General features: G+C 42.2%; 3 protein-coding genes across 4 annotated transcripts; 2 read left to right on the top strand and 1 right to left on the bottom strand.

The window, feature by feature from the left end:
• Nucleotides 1-3,781: 3,781 nt before the first annotated feature.
• LOC146258042 (protein PML-like) lies at nucleotides 3,782-10,255 on the top strand. Its single transcript, XM_084671694.1, has 2 exons — nucleotides 3,782-3,790; nucleotides 7,857-10,255. Exons 1-2 carry the CDS (start codon nucleotides 3,782-3,784, stop codon nucleotides 8,466-8,468), a joined length of 621 nt encoding a protein of 206 aa, XP_084527820.1. The 3' UTR covers nucleotides 8,469-10,255.
• A 70-nt stretch (nucleotides 10,256-10,325) lies between these two features.
• plex9.2 (PML-like exon 9.2) lies at nucleotides 10,326-13,412 on the top strand. The gene is made up of 2 exons (XM_084671919.1): nucleotides 10,326-10,610; nucleotides 12,454-13,412. The coding sequence occupies exons 1-2, from the start codon at nucleotides 10,553-10,555 to the stop codon at nucleotides 13,140-13,142; spliced, it is 747 nt and encodes a 248-aa protein (XP_084528045.1). The 5' UTR covers nucleotides 10,326-10,552; the 3' UTR covers nucleotides 13,143-13,412.
• Nucleotides 13,413-13,944: 532 nt separating this feature from the next.
• Nucleotides 13,945-18,520, bottom strand: mpi (mannose phosphate isomerase). Of its 2 annotated transcripts, none has more exons than XM_084671918.1 (8): nucleotides 18,393-18,520; nucleotides 17,781-17,908; nucleotides 17,271-17,471; nucleotides 16,835-16,976; nucleotides 16,449-16,628; nucleotides 16,083-16,253; nucleotides 15,521-15,729; nucleotides 13,945-15,157 (listed from the first exon to the last, which is right to left on the bottom strand). In XM_084671918.1, exons 1-8 carry the CDS (start codon nucleotides 18,406-18,408, stop codon nucleotides 14,945-14,947), a joined length of 1,260 nt encoding a protein of 419 aa, XP_084528044.1. In that variant the 5' UTR covers nucleotides 18,409-18,520; the 3' UTR covers nucleotides 13,945-14,944. The 2 variants fall into 2 exon arrangements, with proteins under 2 accessions (XP_084528044.1, XP_084528043.1); XM_084671917.1 differs by lacking the exon at nucleotides 18,393-18,520 and adding an exon at nucleotides 18,022-18,123.
• Between the last annotated feature and the right edge of the window lie 224 nt (nucleotides 18,521-18,744).

Raw genomic sequence — 18,744 nt, 5'->3', positions numbered from 1 at the left:
GGTCATTAAAACACGGCCAAGATGCAAAGGCATATAGGGGAGGACTTGGACCACAAGAAAATGCGCGATATTTAGAGAAATTACGATTTATTGGCGGTGTAGATCCCTATGAGTTAGCTCCCTCTTGGATTCGTGACGACCCGGTGATTCTTCCTTCAGTTGCGTATCCCAATATAGTCAACTACCTGGTTTTCTCGCCGAGCCCATATACAGCGGAAGACCTTAAATTCTACTAAGGGTGAGGGAGACGCAGCACCAAGTTATCAACGAACGTTGTGTTGTAAGTAATGCAATAACGTCTTTAACCAACCTAACCTTATGATATCATTGCGATACTCAAGGTGTAGCCAGGTGACTCTCAATACAGTTTTTTCCCTGGTAGATCTTGGTTGAGCATTGCCAACCACAAGCGCCTCCTTTACATTCCTCTCCCTGGTTTTTAATAACTTTTGGAAGTCGATAATATTGCAAATGTTTTTCTCTCTGTCCTATTGGTACAACCTGAAACACAGCAATAATTAACCATTTTCCTTGACGACATTGGGTATATACTTCAGTGCCTGTGCTTTGTTGTGATGCGAAGTGCCTCCAATATGGCGACTTCCGGTCTGATGAAGCGCCGTGAAAACCCTCTATTCATGGGTACCAAAGACGTCACTTCCGTGAAGCCTGCCGCCATCTTTGTGTCTGACTCAACCCATTGTATTTGTATCCAATAGTACTAGTTAGTCATATATATTAATATGTAGTAATAATATAATAATAATAGAAATATAATAATAGTATTGTTTTCTATTGGTTCTTCAAATTTAGACTTTTTATTGTCTAATTCTAGTGGTTAGTTAGTTAGCTTTCATAGTTAGCCAACGAACAGAGTCACGAACATAGCACATAAATAAAGCAGAAAGACACCGATATTTTGAAAAAAACATTTATTATTGGCTGCGATCCATATTTATTACCGTCAACTTTATTTTGTCCCTTAAAGTCTGCGAAATGTCTGCCCCAACTGTCCTTTCCCGACATATGTATAGTGTACAGAATCCATCCACAATACACCGGAGATAGCCTGAAGGCTTTCAAAAGTATATCAATATGCAGTTGCAGGAGCTCGTGGGAATTTTCTTTACTCAATGTTGACCTGAGGGCAGAAACGTTTGTGATTGGTTTAATCTGACAACCAATCGCGAGAGACGAGAGAATTGCAGAGGCGGGGCCTCCATTTTCAATCTTCAGGCATTTTCAGTTGCGCACAGCAAAGATCGGAACTGGTTATCATTTCAAAGCATTCATAAATTCAAAAAATGTGTAATCTTTTAATACCTGCCAGTGCTATCAACATTACGTGTGCCCATACATGTTAACCATAAGCGCTACCTAAGCTAGGTAGCTAGCTAAGATAGCTAGTCAAGCTATGTTATTCAAATGCTATTATCAACCGTGTTATTTTAGTGTTGGTTAAGAGTGCCAACGTGGGCTACCGAGGTGTAGCTAAAGCATTCCCTAAGCAGATAGGAAAGAATGGTAGAATATTAAATATGTGCATACTATTAAGATATTGGCCAATCTAAGGAAGGTCATTTCCCTTTCATTTTTTTCTCTCAGATATTCTCTTATCCACATACTGTACTAAGTACGGGTAGGTTTATACATGTCATGTGAGGCATCAGCTTCGTTAGCTAGCTTACTACACAATTTGAATAACGTTAGCAACTAGCTAATGTTCGTTTAACAATGTTATAGCTCACCATAAACAACTCAGCTCATGTAAAAATGTTCCTGTCAAAAAAATAATTAGCTAAAAAAGGCAAATTCAGCTAGTGCCAATTTATCAGATACAAAGGTTTTATTTTATTTTTTAACTTACCTGATACAGTTCACTGCACAATATTGAGTTAGATGTTGGCTGCCAGTTGTCTCTTCTAATTGCAGCCAACCATTTATTATGCCGATCAAAATCTTTTTGGATATACTGAAATTGTATCTCTGGGTTATTTTGGCGACTTTTGTTGCATCCAACAGCACAACATATGGCAGGCATTTTTTTACTTTCTGTGGGTTACTTTCTGTACTTTCTGTTCTATGTTTATGGTGTGACCGGGGCTTAGCTACACTTTCAGACACAAAGACGGCGGCGCTTAAACACAGTGACGTCACATGGTGTCCATGAATACACATGCTAGAAAGAGTTTTGGCTTGCTGATGTTGCTAATGCTCTGACATTCTGGTTCAGCTTCGGATGCCATCAAGCGGGATCTCTGGTCGTAGTCAGTCCTTTACTAACCAATCAGCATTCGTTAGCAGAATGCTAGCGTGTTATGGGCAACAACTAGGCCTATTTACCCTGTAAGAAATTGAAAGGACATAAGTACTCGTTCATTCAACTTTTGACCTGTAATTCATGTTAAACATACAAAAACTACAATCAAATCTGAGATTTCTCAACGTCAATCAGGCGAAAGAGACTAATTTAGCCGTTTAGCTCCATAGACTCCCATTCATTTTGCACTTGACCGTGATCACTCCCAGTGGAACTCTGGTGGAAATTCGGTACAATGGGGCTTAATAGGGAGTGGCAAGGCTCTCCTTAAACAGACTCCTCAATCCCCAAGCCTCGAAGTCAAATCAGAATTTAGTGTTTCAGGTCAGCCGCCTCCAGTGCTGCATTAAGTCAGTCCATGTCGAACGCACCTCACGTTAAATACCGTGGACCAGTGGCGGTTGTAGACTAATTTTACTGGGGGGGCCAAGGGGGGGGGGCAGTGTTTAATCAGAGGGGCACATTAAAAACGGAAACAAATGGTATTTAAACATTAAATACTTTAATTTTGCTTTACGTTAAAATCATACAAAATGCTCTGGCTCTCCCTCTTCCAGCTCCTCAACTCTCTCTTAATACCTTGATATGCTTTTCTAACTTTTTAATGATATGTTTCTTTAACTTTTTTTTATTAAAAAGGCTGCAATGTCCCTTCCTCTGTAAAAAAATAATAAAAAATTACATTACAAGGGCACTGGCCCCTGTAGGCCCCCGTGTAGAAACGCCCCTGCCGTGGACGTGCGACCACAACCGACCACAACCGACCACAACCGACCGCACTGAAATAAAGACAAATCATTTAATTTCTTATGTATTGCCTTTATTTCATTTTAAGATGCTGCCAAGTGCGCTTTGCGGCCGTAGGATGCACGGGAACATGATATTTTATTAAATTAGCCTACATTCTTCCATTTTTTCACCTGTAATAGGCCTATTAACGGACAGTGTGGTTAAATGTTAAACGTAGGCTTATGGAGGCTACTGCATTCAATCGTATGCTATTGACTCGGGCCATCAATTGTCTCCCACGCCAATTGTCTCTCTGCTGCAATCCACTTCTGAAGTGGGGCGTTGTAGGATGACGTTTTTTGTAGCCGGGTGGAGTTCTATTGATGTTGGCTTAAATATACCTCATTCACGCGTTTAACTCTGAGTGATTTCTCTCTTTTAAATCAGTTGATCTGGAACCGAAAAGTCAGAGTTTCCCATTTTAGGTTAAATAAACTCTGAGTTCAGGGTTAGGTTCACAGTTTGTTAAACCCGCTTTCTGGAATACCCCCCTATTCACCGAATGACAAAACGCATGTTATTTTCGGTTTTGTTTGAAACAAAACGAAAGTGAACATTTGTTGGCCTACGTTGTTTACCACCCAATCGCAACGATGTGAGGTCTATGGTTCTGAGTCATAACGACAGAATAGGCCTACTTTCATTTCATAATAGGTCAGTCTCGACGTCGTCATGCAGTCGGTAAGATCCGTTTTTTTTGCTTAAAGAAAATGATTTAGACCTAGGCCTATTGAATATAACATATAACATAATATTTTACAATTAGCCTTTACACGTTCTACATATTGTATAGGCCATTCAGGCCTACAGGACCCGTTTCCCAGACACAGATTAAGTCCTAAAGTAAGAATGTTTATGAAGATCTATTAGGACTGAGCTCAGTCCATGTCTGACAAACTGCCATAAAGTTCACGGTTACATACTTGTATTTTTTTATTTTGTATTTCACCTTTATTTAGCCAGGTAGGCTAGTTGAGAAAATGTTCTCATTTACAACTGCAAACTGGCCAAGATAACCCTTTCAAACGTTATTATTTTGAATAACAGACTAACATTTTCAATTAAATTTTTCTAATAGGCTAATGGAGTAATTTTCGGTGATCATACAATTGTATTCTTTGATTTGGAGACTACTGGGTTAGGTAAGTGAATGTACAGATGGGACGGTTGTAGTCAAGCTGTCGGATTTTATATTGGCAATAGTTGATATTCTGTAATAGCCTGACGTTGTCATACTCATAATTCTAGTCAGAATGAGTCTGAAACCGCTCTGTTTGGCTGTGAGTATGGGCATGCTTCAACCGAACCCGGAAAAAAATGTGCGTTCGACGGACTGCGGTTGCATGAAACGACCGGCGAGAGTAGCCGCTTGCAGTCGGTGAGGAGTTGAAAACGGCTCTGTGAAGTAGGGATGGGCGGATCGATCCTAAAGTATCGATATTTTCGATACTGGCATTGTATCAAAAGGATCGATTCTCAATTTGAAATATCGATCCTACCTGGGATTTCTTTTAAACAAGTGATTTTAGAATATTTTTATAGGCTAATAGTGGTCGGCCGTATAGTATAGACATTTATTTTAACCACAGAAGTCAGTGGGAACAATTGTTTCTTCCGCTGTGTCTGTGCTGTGATGAGTTCATCAGCGGCAGCGCCCCGCGCTCTCCCACTCTCACTCAGTGAAAGCACACTCTGCTCAGATTCGAGTGCATTGCTGCTCATGACTGAAAGAAAAAGAAGCACCATCTGGAGTTTTTTCACTCCAGTTAACAACGATGAAGCTTCATGTGACATTTGTCAAACAACAATACGCCATTGTGTCAATACCACAAACATGACAAGCATCGAAAAGTTGAACACACATAATGCAGCGGTCCCTAACCTGTTTTGCGCCACAGACCGGTTTCATGTAAGGCATATTTTCACGGACCGACAGGAACGGACTGGGAGGAAAGATGGGCCTTGGACTTTGATCCAAACTGGCCCACCAGAACCGGCCCCCGCCACCACAGCTGCCCTATGCATGCTATTCGAGATTTTCTTTTTTGCTGATTTGACGGAAAAATTGTTTTTGGAGCTTTATGTAAAGTTAACATAGCCGCTTTTCAATTGTTAAACCATGTCTAATGAATGTGAAGTCTTTTTGTCTCTTAATCTTTCAGCCCCATCTTTACGCCTGGTTTTCCATCATTAGGCCTATATTGTAGTCTAGCTTTCGATCTGTCAGTCCCACTTTTGTGTGTAAACGAGATGACAGTGACACCCGAAGTGCGTTATACCCAGTTTATTCCGTGATTATGTTTGATTGCTTATAAAGGATGTTAAAAATGGAATCAGGGTTTTCAGTGCTTTTGTGGCGATCTCAGGATATTCAGCCTTCATCCAAAACACCGGCAGAGTTGTTGTCTCAAACAGGCTTCATTGAGTGGTAACTATCACGTGTCATGTGTCAAGAGGAAGAGACAATCGTGATATTTACCGTTCAATGAAGCCCACAAACTTGCTAAAAAATGAGTATATACAAACGTCTTTGCAGAGATTTTTTGCTCAGGGGAAAAGACCCGCAGAGAAGGAGAGAATCGGGTATTTTTTTCAGAATAAAACGTCTTTCAGACTGACAATCAATTAAAAGGAAACAATGTTATTGTTTTTGTGTGCGGCCCAGCGGACCGGTGGTTGGGAACGCTGCCCTAAAGAGCACAACGAAGTTGCCTACAGCTGACTCGAGCTGCAACACAGACACGTAATGCCTATTGCGGTTTATTTAATATTAATAACGATAGCCTAGCTTTCCGAATGTATTATAAAATTACTCAAATAAAAACATTTCATATAGAAGTATCGATATCTGGTCTTGAAAATACTTGGTATCGGATCGAAAAGAAAATGATTGGTATTGCCCGTAGAACCCGTGCAGTTGCTCTTGAGAAAATGCGGTACTTTCACGGTACTTTAATGGCGACTTCACAGTGACCTATCCTCGGCGCCGTCTCAAGTCGCACAAAAAGTCTAACCAGAATTGACTGTTTCAAGTCAGCCACCTGCAGCCGGCTGCAGCGCTGCACGAAGTCAGTCCATGTCGAACGCACCTATTAGCCTCTTCGCTAAATTGGATAGACCTACAACCAATCAGAGCAACGCTCTTTGGTGACGTGGTGGATTACGTTACTGTTAATCATCTGTCCATCATCCTATAACGCCCGCCCTGACAATTTGATGAGTATTGAAATGCTTTTCACTTAAGGATATAAATCAAATCAAATGTATTTGTATAGCCCTTTTTACACGCAAGCATGTCACAGAGGGCTTCACATACGCCCATAGAACTGCCCCTCAACCAACCTAAACCCTCAAGGAAGACAAGGAAAAACTCCCAGAAAAACTCCCAATGGGAGAAAAAATGGAAGAAACCTTGGGAGGAGCAATTCAAAGAGGGATCCCCTCCTCCAGAGACGGTGGTAAAAGAGAGGAGCAGAACACAAGCTAAACATAGTCATACAATGTCAATGGGTTTTGAAACACCATTGTCCGGCTTTATAGACGTTGGATGGGACCTGGAAACTCGCTGTTGGCCGTCATGGAGACTGGTTTCCGGTTGACGACCTGGTCCAGCGTTGGTAGACCGACGACCAGGCAGGTCCTGACCGCTCAGACCCCCCACACCACAAGGGATGTGTGGGGGGGACAGAGAGGAGAACAGGGATTAGAGAATGCCAGGAGCAGGTAACAGTTACAGTTGTAATAGAATGAGATCCCCACTGGTCAAGTGTGGACTAGTGCAGCAATTTAACAAAGCTAAGAGGGTATGTGATGCAGCCCCACACACCGAGACAGCAACAGCCCCCCTCGGTTGGAACATGAAATCTGTTCCGGGGGAAACAACTCTAAAATAGGTTATATTTATACGAATAAGGATGAAAACAACCAGCCCCCCGTTGTCTCCAACTAGTAAACTATAACAATAAAAATATACAGCAACGGAACTATTACAGTAACAATATACAATAACAGGTTTACTTTATTTGTAACATTTAAATGGGCAGTGTGAACATAAGCTAAAATTACAATTTAAAAGTTACATGTGATACACACATAGGCAAACGCACACCCCAGGTTTACATAGAAAGTACACACATTTAACAATCATAGGATTGATTAAACAGGAACGTTTTTAATCTAGTTTTAAATGTCGAAACAGTATCAGCCTCCCTAATTGAGACAGGTCATTTGTTCCAGAGAAGAGGTGCTCTATGTGAGAACGCCCTACCTCCAGCAGTTTTTTTCTTAATTTTGGGTATTACCAGATAGCCGGCATCTTGAGATCTTAGAGTCCTTGCGGGGCAATAGGGTGCAAGGAGACCGGAGAGGTACAGTGGTGCCAATCCATGTAGAGATTTGTAAGTTAGTAGTAAAACTTTGAAATCAGCTCTGGCTTGGATAGGGAGCCAGTGTAAAGAGATAAGAGTAGAAGTTATATGATCAAACTTTCTTGTTTTTGTCAATAGTCTAGCAGCAGCATTTTGTACCCGCTGTAAATTTTTCAAGTAGGTAATTGGGAGGCCAGAGAACAACACATTGCAGTAGTCCAATCGGGACGTAACAAAAGCATGTATTAGTTTTTCAGCATCATCCTTTGAGAGGAATTTTCGTATTTTGGCAATATTACAAAAATTAATATTAGTCTAAAAGTAAGGCTATACATTAGTGTTCAGTGGGATACAAATCTGTGTTGATTCACACTAAATAGTGTGAAGAGTATAAACATCCTCTCTCCTCCTTCCTCTTAGACACAGCAGCATGTGACATCGCTCAGCTGTCTGCAGTCAGTGGAGGGAGGAGCTTCAACATGTACACTCTCCCTCGCTGCAGCTTCTCAGATGGAGCGTCCAGAGTCACCGGGCTCACCGTCCTCGACCACACCCTGCTTCTCCATGGCCGACCAGTGGACACGCTGCCCCTCAGAGAGGCCCTCTCCTCCTTCATCACCTTCCTACGGTCCTTCCATCGACCCCTGCTGACAGCCCACAACGCCAAACGTTTTGACTGCCCCATCTTGGCCAGGGTTTTGGAAGAATGCAGCCTGAAGCAGGAGTTCCTTCAGGTGGAATCTGGTTTCCTGGATACCTTACAGATGAGCAGGGAGCTGGCTCCCGGGCTGGTCAGGTACTCGCAGGTCTTCCTGGTTCAGGTTTTTCTCGGTAAGTCCTACGAGGCCCATAATGCAATAGAGGATGTCAAAGCCCTGCAGGAGTTGTTTCATATCTGGAGACCCAGTGAAGAGATGGTGCTCAGGTTCAAGTTCCCCCTGCAGCTTGTTTATACTCCTGATAGTGAGACCCTGACAGGAGCGCAGGTTTGATTTTAAATGTGGGTAGGACAGCTTTTTGGATGCGGCCATTAAATGTAATGTATGCAGTGACTATAACGAAACCTAGAACCCTGGTCCTTGACTCGTGCACTTGGTTAGACTACAGGAGGTCAAAGTGAAACAGACCAAATGCTTTTGGTCTGCTGTCAAACAAGGGCTAACCAGTGGCGAAAATCTGCTATCAACTTTGGGGGGGACAATTATATGACATTTTCTCAAGAGCAATTTCTGAGGGGGACACCAAAATGATTGCTGTAACACAGCCTACATCGTAATATGTTAAATGTATATTGAGGAACCATAATTAATAGTCCTGGATAATTTATAGTTAGTAACTGAAGGGTTGTGTCAACTTGTTCAAATGTAGTTATAGTAGTGTTTCTTATCAATATGAATGCAGGTGTACAGTATTTACAACCAGCAATACCAGGAAAGGCCAGTATGTACTGTACACTGTATGGGTGCAGTTTATGTAATTACAATGGGCATGGTGCAGTCTCATCTAAGTCACCAGTTTAAGTAGAGAGTAGGGGTATCCATGGCAAGAGAACCCGTCATGTTGCCAATCAAGAGACTCAACAAACTTACCCGAGACCCCCTGTCTCTGCCAGTATGTTGCTGCCTACCTGCAGCTCTATTGTCTGTTAGTCATGTTTTGGTTTTATATTGTCTGGCTTCCCAGAATAGCTGAATTTGCAGAGCTAGCGAGCCCCAATTCCGTTTGTGTGGTAATTGCCATCATCTTTGGTAGCGCCAGTTTACTCCAGATCGGCACACTGGTGCTTCAAAGTCCCTACATACGATTTAGCTTTTGCTAGGAGACCATTTAAAATAATTATGACAATGGTAGAATATAGTAAAGTTCTGTTCGCTAACCATGGCAAATGGATTTCGAAGAACTACAATATTCGTGCTGATCTTGGATTAAATTGACGATAGCAAAGTTTCCATCTTTTGTCAACGCCAAATGGAATAGATGCTAGCTAATGTTTGCTCCATCGGTTTGTTTGCTAGCTATGCAAATGCAGCTAGCTTAGTGTGTGTGAACCCTGCCAACATAGTGAAATTGCTATGGTGCCATTAACTGGATTAATTTCACGTTAGCTACGTGCATTTCAGATGGTAGACAGACACTCACTTGTCAGATAAGGAACACAACTACTGCATTGCTACCTTCTTGCTGACTAATTCAAACATCTGGTGATGTTACTTAGCTAGCTAGCTAGCTAGCTAACATAGTGACCATGGAAAATTGGGAAAGTTATGAATCTTTTATTGTATTGAGTGGTAGAAATAAATTGTCACACCAATCCTTGCATACAACCACTTATTGGACATCAGCCACCAACAACACAAACATATACTGTCCGATTTCCACACATGCCCCTGCGTCACTGCTGAGGGCTGGAGCTGTAGATCAAACCATTGTGCGACCAAGGGCGGGGTTCGCAATCATTTTAAACTTTAAAAAGTGCCATTGTGTCGATAATCAGCAAAGCGCTTTCATTGCATATTATTAATGTTATTGAAATTACATGTTTATGTTTACAGTGATTTATTGGGGGGGACAAATCATATTTTTCCCAGGATTGGTGGTGTCGTGTCCCCCCGGGATTTCCGCCCATGGGGCTAACTCGTTTTCAAAATCGTATATCGTTTTGTATGAGATATTTTCTAATTTTTAACAGGATTTGTAACACAATTTGGTAATGACACATTGCTGTTCAATCATGTTGGCATATACAAATGTACCTAAATAAAAAACAACAATCAAATCAGTGACGTCAATTCACTTATGTCATTTGAAAGTTGGACACTAATGCGGATGTATAGTTATAGTACTTTTAATGAGGAAATTATAAATAAATGTAAAACATTTTACGTTGTACAGTTTGGGATTAAGTGATTGACTGTGCCTTAAACTCAGAAGATTTTGATTGGACACTGAACCGAGTGGAACGCAGTTGAGGACAGGAAGGTAGTTCGAATAAGGAATGAAAGCGTGGCGAACTGTCTCAAATCAAATAGTGCATTTGGTGATACTGAATCAATTTGATGAGGATTAGAGTTTGGAGATGTTTCCTATCGAAGTCGAAAATGTGGTGTTCTTTGACTTGGAGACAACAGGGCTTGGTGAGTTTTTATTTCTATTTGTAGATTTAAATAATGTCGCCTATAATTTGCGCATTCGCCGTGAGACTAATTCTTTTCGGCCATTTCTCACGCTCTCAGGCAACACCTTGTATTTCTTACGCATTTCAACCATTTCTCACGTTGAGAAGTGAGGGTGAAACTTAATAATGCTATTGATAAAACTTGAGAGCCCTGATTAGGCCTGTAGCTACATGTCAGACTCAAATCTACATTCTCGAAGTGCATTGATCTAATAACGTTTCTACTTTGTAGTTCAATGCCAAGTCTTTCACCTTGTTCGTTTGTCTGATGATGGAGCTAAAAGTAAACGGAGAGTTGGGAGACAAAATATGCAATGCAAGGTCACACACAGTGAAAGTGAAAATACAGTAACACAAGTGACAAGTTAACAATAGAGGTCGCAGTCTGTCTCATCATGACCGCTCAGAATCCCCTCATCCAGGATGAGGACTTTCTAAAGACATCAAGTCACTTCTTGCAAGAGCCATGTTGACTTTTGTATGTTTTGATTAATAGCCCGTTGTTTTTGCAGTTATAAATTATCCTGAAAACCAGGCTACTTTAAAGGTGACATGACATGAAAACTTCATTTTATGAGGTTATTTAAAATTAGCCTAATATGAGTTACCCTAGCCTGCCTTTGGTCCCCCAGTGGCTAGAATTTTCGATAAGTGTAAACCAAGCCCTGCGTGTTCTTCTCCGCCTTTGACAAAATGAAGGCTCAATTGCGCTGTTTGAAAATCTCCCCCTAGTGACGTAGATAGGGGGAAGGTTACCTCCCCTCTCTCTGCTTTGCCCGACCAGATCATCTGGCCCGCCCTTGAGAAACTGAGCTACCACCGTGCAAGGGCGAGTGCGATATCGGTTTTTCCTGGAGAGACATGGCGAGCAAACAAACGAAGCATAACAGTTGCTCAGTGCTTGGATATACAAATGCAAGCACACATTTTTTTGTTGTTGTTCCTTCATCCGAGCCTCTGCACAACCGTATCTTAATTGTATTTTCGCTGGAAATCAACTTCCCAAAGTGTTGTATGTCTGCGCCAAACATTTCCTCAACTTGAGCCAACTCAAACTTTAGCTGGCCTTGCTGAAATTAAATTCTGGATCATTACTAAATCTCCTTGGTCAAGCTACAAACTTTGGACAAGTAAGTTAACTAACGCTATATAATTTTGTTGCTTAACTGTATATGGTTACCTAGCTTGGTACCCTTAGAATGTGTTGTAACATTAGCTATGCAGCTAACAGCCGAGTTACTGTTGCCAACGTAAAGATAAATGGCATCAAGTGTGTGTGTGAATACAAACGCTGTAACGCGAGTGTTGTACACTTCTTTGTTATTTGGATAACCGTTCTGCTGTTGGTGTTATGGCTCACGATATCCGCCTTTCTCCACATTGAAATGACTGAGTGTGCACCTCTGCAAACCAGGGTGATCAGATGAGAATGGCTAAATTCGAGGCATTTTACAGCAACAGGGGTAACGAGCCATTGCGATACATCCTGTAAACATTAGCGCATGTTGCCGCCCCTCTCCTCCTCATTAGCATTTAAAGCTACTGACACAGAAACAGCGCGTTCTGAGGAAAGCTGATTGTGGGACTACTTGTAGTGGCTATAATTCTGCACCATGGCTGAATTTCGGGAAAGAGACTTCAGATACAGTATTAGGGGACAACTAAGGCCTATATAAAAGCATCCAAAAACAGCATGTCATGTCACCTTTAAACAGTCTGTTTTGAGAAATAACTTGGCATCAAAACAACCAAAAAAGGAACATAAGTTGTCTGTGTGTTAAGTGTTCCTGGTCTGTGCTCAGGTCTGAGCTGTGAGATCGTCCAGCTGGCAGCGGTGAGTGGTGCTCACTCCCTCAGCCTGTACTCCGTGCCCCGCTGCCGGGTTCAGCCCCGGGCCGCCGCCGTCACAGGCTTCAGGGTCCGGAGACACAAGCTGTACCTCCATCGCAAGCCGGTCTTGACCAACTCTCTTAGAGAGGTTCTTGTATCCTTCATAGCCTTCCTGCGCATGCTTCAGAGGCCTCTCGTCATCGGCCACAACATCCGACGCTTCGACTGCCGGGTGCTGGCCAGAGCGCTGGACGAGTGTGACCTCAGATCTGAGTTTGTATCAGTGATTTCTGGTTGCTTGGACACTCTGCCGCTAGCGAGAGAGCTTCTGAAGGATGCTGGTCTGCAGAGCTTCCGCCAGGAAGCGCTAGTGAGGACAATCCTGGGTGTCTCCTACAAGGCCCACAATGCTCTGGAGGATGTCAGTGCGCTGCAGATGCTCTACACAGCGCTGGAGCCCACACCAGAGCAGGTCCTCAGACACGCCTTCCTCCTGGAGACCATGGCTGGCCCTCCAGCCAGGAATCTGCCCTGCTCTAACACAGAGGGCCCATGTAAACTACCAGGACAGCGCCCCCTGTGGGAGCATCTCAGACAAGCTGTCAAGATTTCAGAAGAGCAGAAAGAGGCTTCTGAAGGTCCAGAAAGTTGGAGAACTTAGTGTTGCTCTCTCTCTGCTTTCCTGTACTTCGTTGGTCATAAAACACAAGATGGCTGCCTCCACCCCCGGGAGGAGGGTGCACCTCTCTAACTGGAGATGAAAAGGGGGAGAGATCCACCCATCACTAACCCTAACCCATCACGGTTGAACAGGGACCCCTCTGTTAGATGCTGAGGGCCATGGTGAAGAATCATTGTGTTATATTGTTTTATCATGAGCCTAAAACACATATTATAAAAAATTGAAAATAAATTAATTTTATTGCAATGATTTTATTCTTATTATTTTGAACAGGTAGTTATGTGGAAAATCAAGTGCTGTGTGACGTTGCAGGTGAACAGCTGTGTGTTCAGGACCCAAGGACTTGTAATATAATATAATAATATATTATAATAATATATAAGGGCGTGGCTGCAGAGTGGAGCTGCCCTGAGCGATGAAGACAGGGATCTTGCGAGCCAGGCACTGTACTACATCAAAACTGCCTGGCGTTGACGAAACACGCACAAACTCCAATTAGGTCAACACTTAATCACTAGCTCTATCATGGGCACTGCACTAAGTAATATTAAAGACTAATATCCAGCATTTAAACTAACATTTATTACAGCAGTATTTTAAGATCGTCTTGATTTTTGACTGAGTCTGGATTAAAAATGCTTCTATGTCTTGTCCTTTTAGATGTATAATACATTTTTATAATGTATAGTTTCTGCCATGTTGTACATTACACCCAGTCTTCATCCTCTTCATCCAATCTGTTAAATACCACATGCACTGTAATGGAAACATGAGATTATGATTGGCTGCACTAGGTCTTTATTATTTCAGGTTAATATGCAGCCATTCTCTGTAGAAAACCATGCTACAGTGTTCTAAATGCAAAACCCATGCCCAATCCCTCACTGGAAAAAGATAACATTTGTAATAGTCAAATTACAACGCACTTCAAATCAACAGTAGTATTTTTCAACCAAAATGTGCAAACTGTTCCTATATAACTAAATATCAGCTGAAATATGACAGATCAGTACGAGGAACTAAAGCAACACAGGGACAGGCCTCAAACAGTTCAACAATCTCAAACCAAAACATATAACTTCAGTAGCCGAATGTATGACTTAATTTGAAACCCCAAGTATTATTTTCCTTACTATTGAATACTGTGTAACTGGTTTTGGACTGACACAGTATGACTCAAACAATACTACAAATAACCAGAAAATATCTCAATATTTTGTGTCCAGAAATTTGAGGTACTCAAATTGGCCGTGTGGGTTTATGTTCTAGGAAGACCATACTTCAAGTATTTTCAGCAATTACTTGAAATGAAAACGCCACTGGCCCTTGTGCAAACATTGTTGTAAACACAACAAAGTCATGTATCAAGTTATATTATACAGTACCAGCAAACTAATTTCTGTAGTTAAACAATCTATAATTACATAATGTACTGTAGATGCAGCAGTGTGTATTAAAGGCATGTATTTATTATTCCTAAACATGCAGGAATCTCAACATATGACGTTACCATGTTGGGAAATGAACATTCTTCTAACATAGAATATTTAGAGGAAGATTTCTTTGTAGCAAATAATGACATTGGGTTCAGAGGTCCCAACTAAACATTCTAAATCATCAAGAGGGGCAGGTAGATACACATTAGTGCACCAATGAAAATATACAAGTCTTCCTAAGTTCAGATCATAGATCATGCATGATTTGTGTACCCACACTGGTACACTGGTGCTAATGGCATCGCCTTAGCATGATGATGGAGACAGCAAGATAGGTGGATGGGCCTACAGGAGACAGCAGGCCCGGAACATGGTCATTCCAAACTGGGAGGTGATGTGCAGGGAGACGCTCTCATTGGCTGAGATGAAGATGACTGTTCCCCTGGTCAGGGTGATGTCAGCGAGCGCTGCAGTGGCTGTGGCCTCCCCCTTGACCACAAGGAGGAGGGCTGCTGAGTCCAGCGGAGCCACCCTGTACCTCTTCACAGACGGAGGCACCTGGGGAGGCAGGACAGCAGGATGGAGAGGAGGGAGGAACAGTCAGTAGAGAGGAGGGAATGGAAGGGAGGAAGAGAGAGAGAAAGCAGAGGGAAGACAAGCTAATAATACCAACTTTAGATGGCAGCTTACATTTTGACACAGAAGACAGTAATAGTTGCTCATAGTTTTGATGAACGATAGAAGTGATGAAGCAAAAAAGTATACAGCAACAGCTCTCAAAAAACATTGTGAAATTAAGTAACAAAGTACCACAATTAGTAAATTATTTGAAATACATCAATACTTTCAAGGCCTTTAAACGGAGACAGTTTGAAATAACTGAGTTGTATCTATTGTTTCTCCCTCCCACCTCTGGTGTACCTGTATCCTCATGACGGTGAAGTCAGGGACGGGGGGGTCATAGAGGAGGATGTTGGGGTCGGAGGGGTCGGGTACAGAAGGGAAGATCTTGGCGCTCGCTGGGGCGGGGCTGTAGTTCAGCATCTCACACAGCGTGTTGACGTCCATGTACTTGGGCGTCAGTCCGGCGCGCACCGTGTTGTCAGAACACGCCATGCACTCCATACAGTCTGAAGAGCACGGGGAACAAACAGGAGGCTGTACATCGCTTTTAATATCACTGTGTCTGCTAAATGAATAACATGTCATGTAAATGTAGTGTTGTTCTAGATTAGCCTGTGATGGGTCCAGTAGGATGTTTTATTATTTTCTTAGATTGTATTTGTATATTTATTGTATAGTTTAATTTGTTTGCTAAATTACTTTACATGTGAAAACGAGAGTTCACATAATATCTATATCACATTTAATTGCTGAACATATAAAACCATACAACATGCATTCAGTAATATGATGCCAGTACTTGATCAGTAGCATGAAACAGAGTTCAGGTGAAACAGAGTTCAAGTGAGTTGTGTTGTACCTCCAGACAGGTATGCATGAGGCTCACTGGCTCCCAGGAACATGGCCTCCCCCGGCTCTAGGACCACACGGTTCAGGAAGTAGATGGAGAAGCAGCCGATGTCTCCGGGATACTGGGAGTGCAGCCGTAGCAGCAGCTCCCCATTACTGCCCGAGTCCCTCCCGGCCGCCCCTAGGATCACCACACTGCTGGGTTAACATCTGCATTGTGCTGCTACCATGTAGTCAGATAGAAGTGTTGAAACTGGTTTCATACTGAATTCTAGGTGAGGATGTACAATACTCTTATTACATATCCAACAATACACAGTTAAGGATTGACATATTGGATAATGTTGATACAGACCCTGTATGTTTGGAACTGTACCTTCCTCAGTGACTCTCTTGACGAGCATGTTGAGCTGGTCTACAAACACCTTCTTTTCACAGTTCATCATCCTGGTGAAGCACTTCTTCAAGGCCAAAGAGCTGCAGACTGCATCTCCCATGCTGCTTAGCAACTCTTCAGCTGCCTCATTCCCCACCAAGGCATGGAACTCTGGCACAGCTAGAAAACACACATTCTCTATACAACCTTTTTACCTTTTACCACCATTCTATAGGATCATACCATTTTTACTTGTTTTGAATATTTCTTATCTTAATAGTTAGTGTGGGTATTTTCTTTGGAGGTTTATTCTCTGTTCTTGCTTCATTAGCCGAGATTAGCTGAGTCTAATGCTAGTCTAGTTAACATCAGAGGATGGGACTCACATGTCAGGAAGCTAGTTATCTCCTCCACAGGTCTGAAGCCACACAGGCCCTCGAAGCGCGTGAGGGCAATGGCCATCTCTGGCTTGTGGTTCTTGTCTGGGTAGTGCTCTGGAAACTGAGAATGCAGCCTTGCAGCCAGCTCCTGATGGTGGACCAGCATTGTCAGGGGAATACTCAACATAGTTTCTTATTTGTCTTAAGTAAAAACGGAGACTCTTGATTTAGATTATAAATATATATTATATTTTATATAAATTACAGTACCTACTACTACTATTCCCTATACTTACATTCATTACCTAAAGCATATTTATATATATTTATTTATATATATTAACACAAATGCAATGTTCTAATATATGCCCAAATGTTTTGACACACTTGGGAAGAACACTGGAGTATTTCTAAGCTGTTCTCGTGTGGTTCCAGCTCTTACTCTGTTGGGGTGGGCCTGTATGGACAGGGCTGTGTTGACCGACAGGACCTTAAACAGGAAAGGCAGCTGGCCCTGGAAGGTGTCTTTGACCTTTGATCCCAGGGTTCCGGGGTAGTCGGCTATCCACTGACTCAGGGTCCTCTGGGGTATCCTGTTGTCTGTGATGAGAGCGTCTCCTTTTGGGTGGGCCCCCATCCACAACTAGAAGAGTTATTTAAGAACAACAGTTGTCCCTATTTAGAACCATGGCGTAATGTTTTAGGTTGATCACAGTTGTTTACACTGTAAAACATAATCCTAAACAGGATATGACGACCCAGGAGATAAATACAGCACAACTGACAGAGCAAGCAACTCAGACAAGATCCTGTGGGGCTTTGGGTGTGCACATGAATCAGTAAACCATTCACTGGTAGAGCCCCTACCTTGTTCCATTGACATGACATGTCCATTAACCTTGATATAGGAATGTTGCCAGGTGGTACTGGATAATTATTTATTTGTAATTACCTCTGCGTAGGGTTTGCCATCTTCTATAACAACTGATGGATCCCCACTCACAACTAGTTTGGCAACTTCACTGTCCAGGCCAATCTTGCCCCACGCATACTTCTGAACCACACAGGATAGTGGAAAGACTGTGAAAAATAAGTTCAAGTCAAATCCGTAAATTAAAATGAAAATGTTCATCTGAGAATTGTAAAATGTTGTATTGTAAAACGTTAATGGCCTACAGTCTAACAAAGCGTACCATTTTTACACGTTACCCTACCATAGGATATTCCTGAATCTACTACGTCCATGGAAATCCCAACAGTGACCCTAAACTGTGAATTGAAATTATACGTATTGCCGTGTTTCTCAACCTTACTTTGAAACTTTAGCTATCCAATTCGGGAGTCTAAACAAATTGTCTGTTCTTCTGAAGATTAGGTTTGCTGTAACAAACATAGCCTAACAGTTGGCTATCATTCATACATAGGCTACGAGATGGTTACGAATCCTCGTTTCGCTACAACGTACAAACACGTCCTTCGATGCTTCAAGGGTTGGTGGATATTACCAGGCGCAAAATATGATATTAATTCAGGGAGACTTTTTAAACGAAAGAATAGGTCTTACCTCTTACTTCCTCCATGTTTGGCAACGTATCGACTCGTCACGGCACCACTGACGTCATGAGAGAGATGGGCTTTGTGTTTACACAATGGTGTCAGCCTCGTTACGGTAGCCTTCATGTTATTGTGTCGTGTTTACACTCGATTGCTAAAACACAAAAATGGTAGGGTGATTTCAGGTAATGTGGGACACTTTTTGCTAGAGGCTCCAGTAGACTTACAAAATAACTGTTAACTCGCCCCAGTGGTGTTTCTGTAAATCGTTTTAGGGCTTGGGAACATTTTCATGTTGGAATGAAATCGGAATACACAATATTTTAGAAGCTACACACTTTCAAACATATCATGACCCCCTC

Source organism: Hypomesus nipponensis, chromosome 14 (assembly GCF_054491055.1).
Source record: "Hypomesus nipponensis isolate SF chromosome 14, ASM5449105v1, whole genome shotgun sequence".
NCBI lineage: Eukaryota > Metazoa > Chordata > Actinopteri > Osmeriformes > Osmeridae > Hypomesus > Hypomesus nipponensis.
This window is presented reverse-complemented; position numbering and strand designations above follow the sequence as displayed.

Excerpts from the sequence above, each read along its gene's own strand:
- plex9.2 (XM_084671919.1), top strand. The coding sequence starts at position 10,553 with ATGTTTCCTATCGAAGTCGAAAATGTGGTGTTCTTTGACTTGGAGACA. Across the intron at positions 10,611-12,453 it reads CTTGGAGACAACAGGGCTTG|GTCTGAGCTGTGAGATCGTC; the intron begins GTGAGTTTTTAT and ends GTCTGTGCTCAG.
- mpi (XM_084671917.1), bottom strand. The coding sequence starts at position 18,073 with ATGGACGTAGTAGATTCAGGAATATCCTATGGTAGGGTAACGTGTAAA. Across the intron at positions 17,472-17,780 it reads ATGGCAAACCCTACGCAGAG|TTGTGGATGGGGGCCCACCC; the intron begins GTAATTACAAAT and ends TAACTCTTCTAG. Across the intron at positions 16,629-16,834 it reads GATAACTAGCTTCCTGACAT|CTGTGCCAGAGTTCCATGCC; the intron begins GTGAGTCCCATC and ends TGTGTTTTCTAG.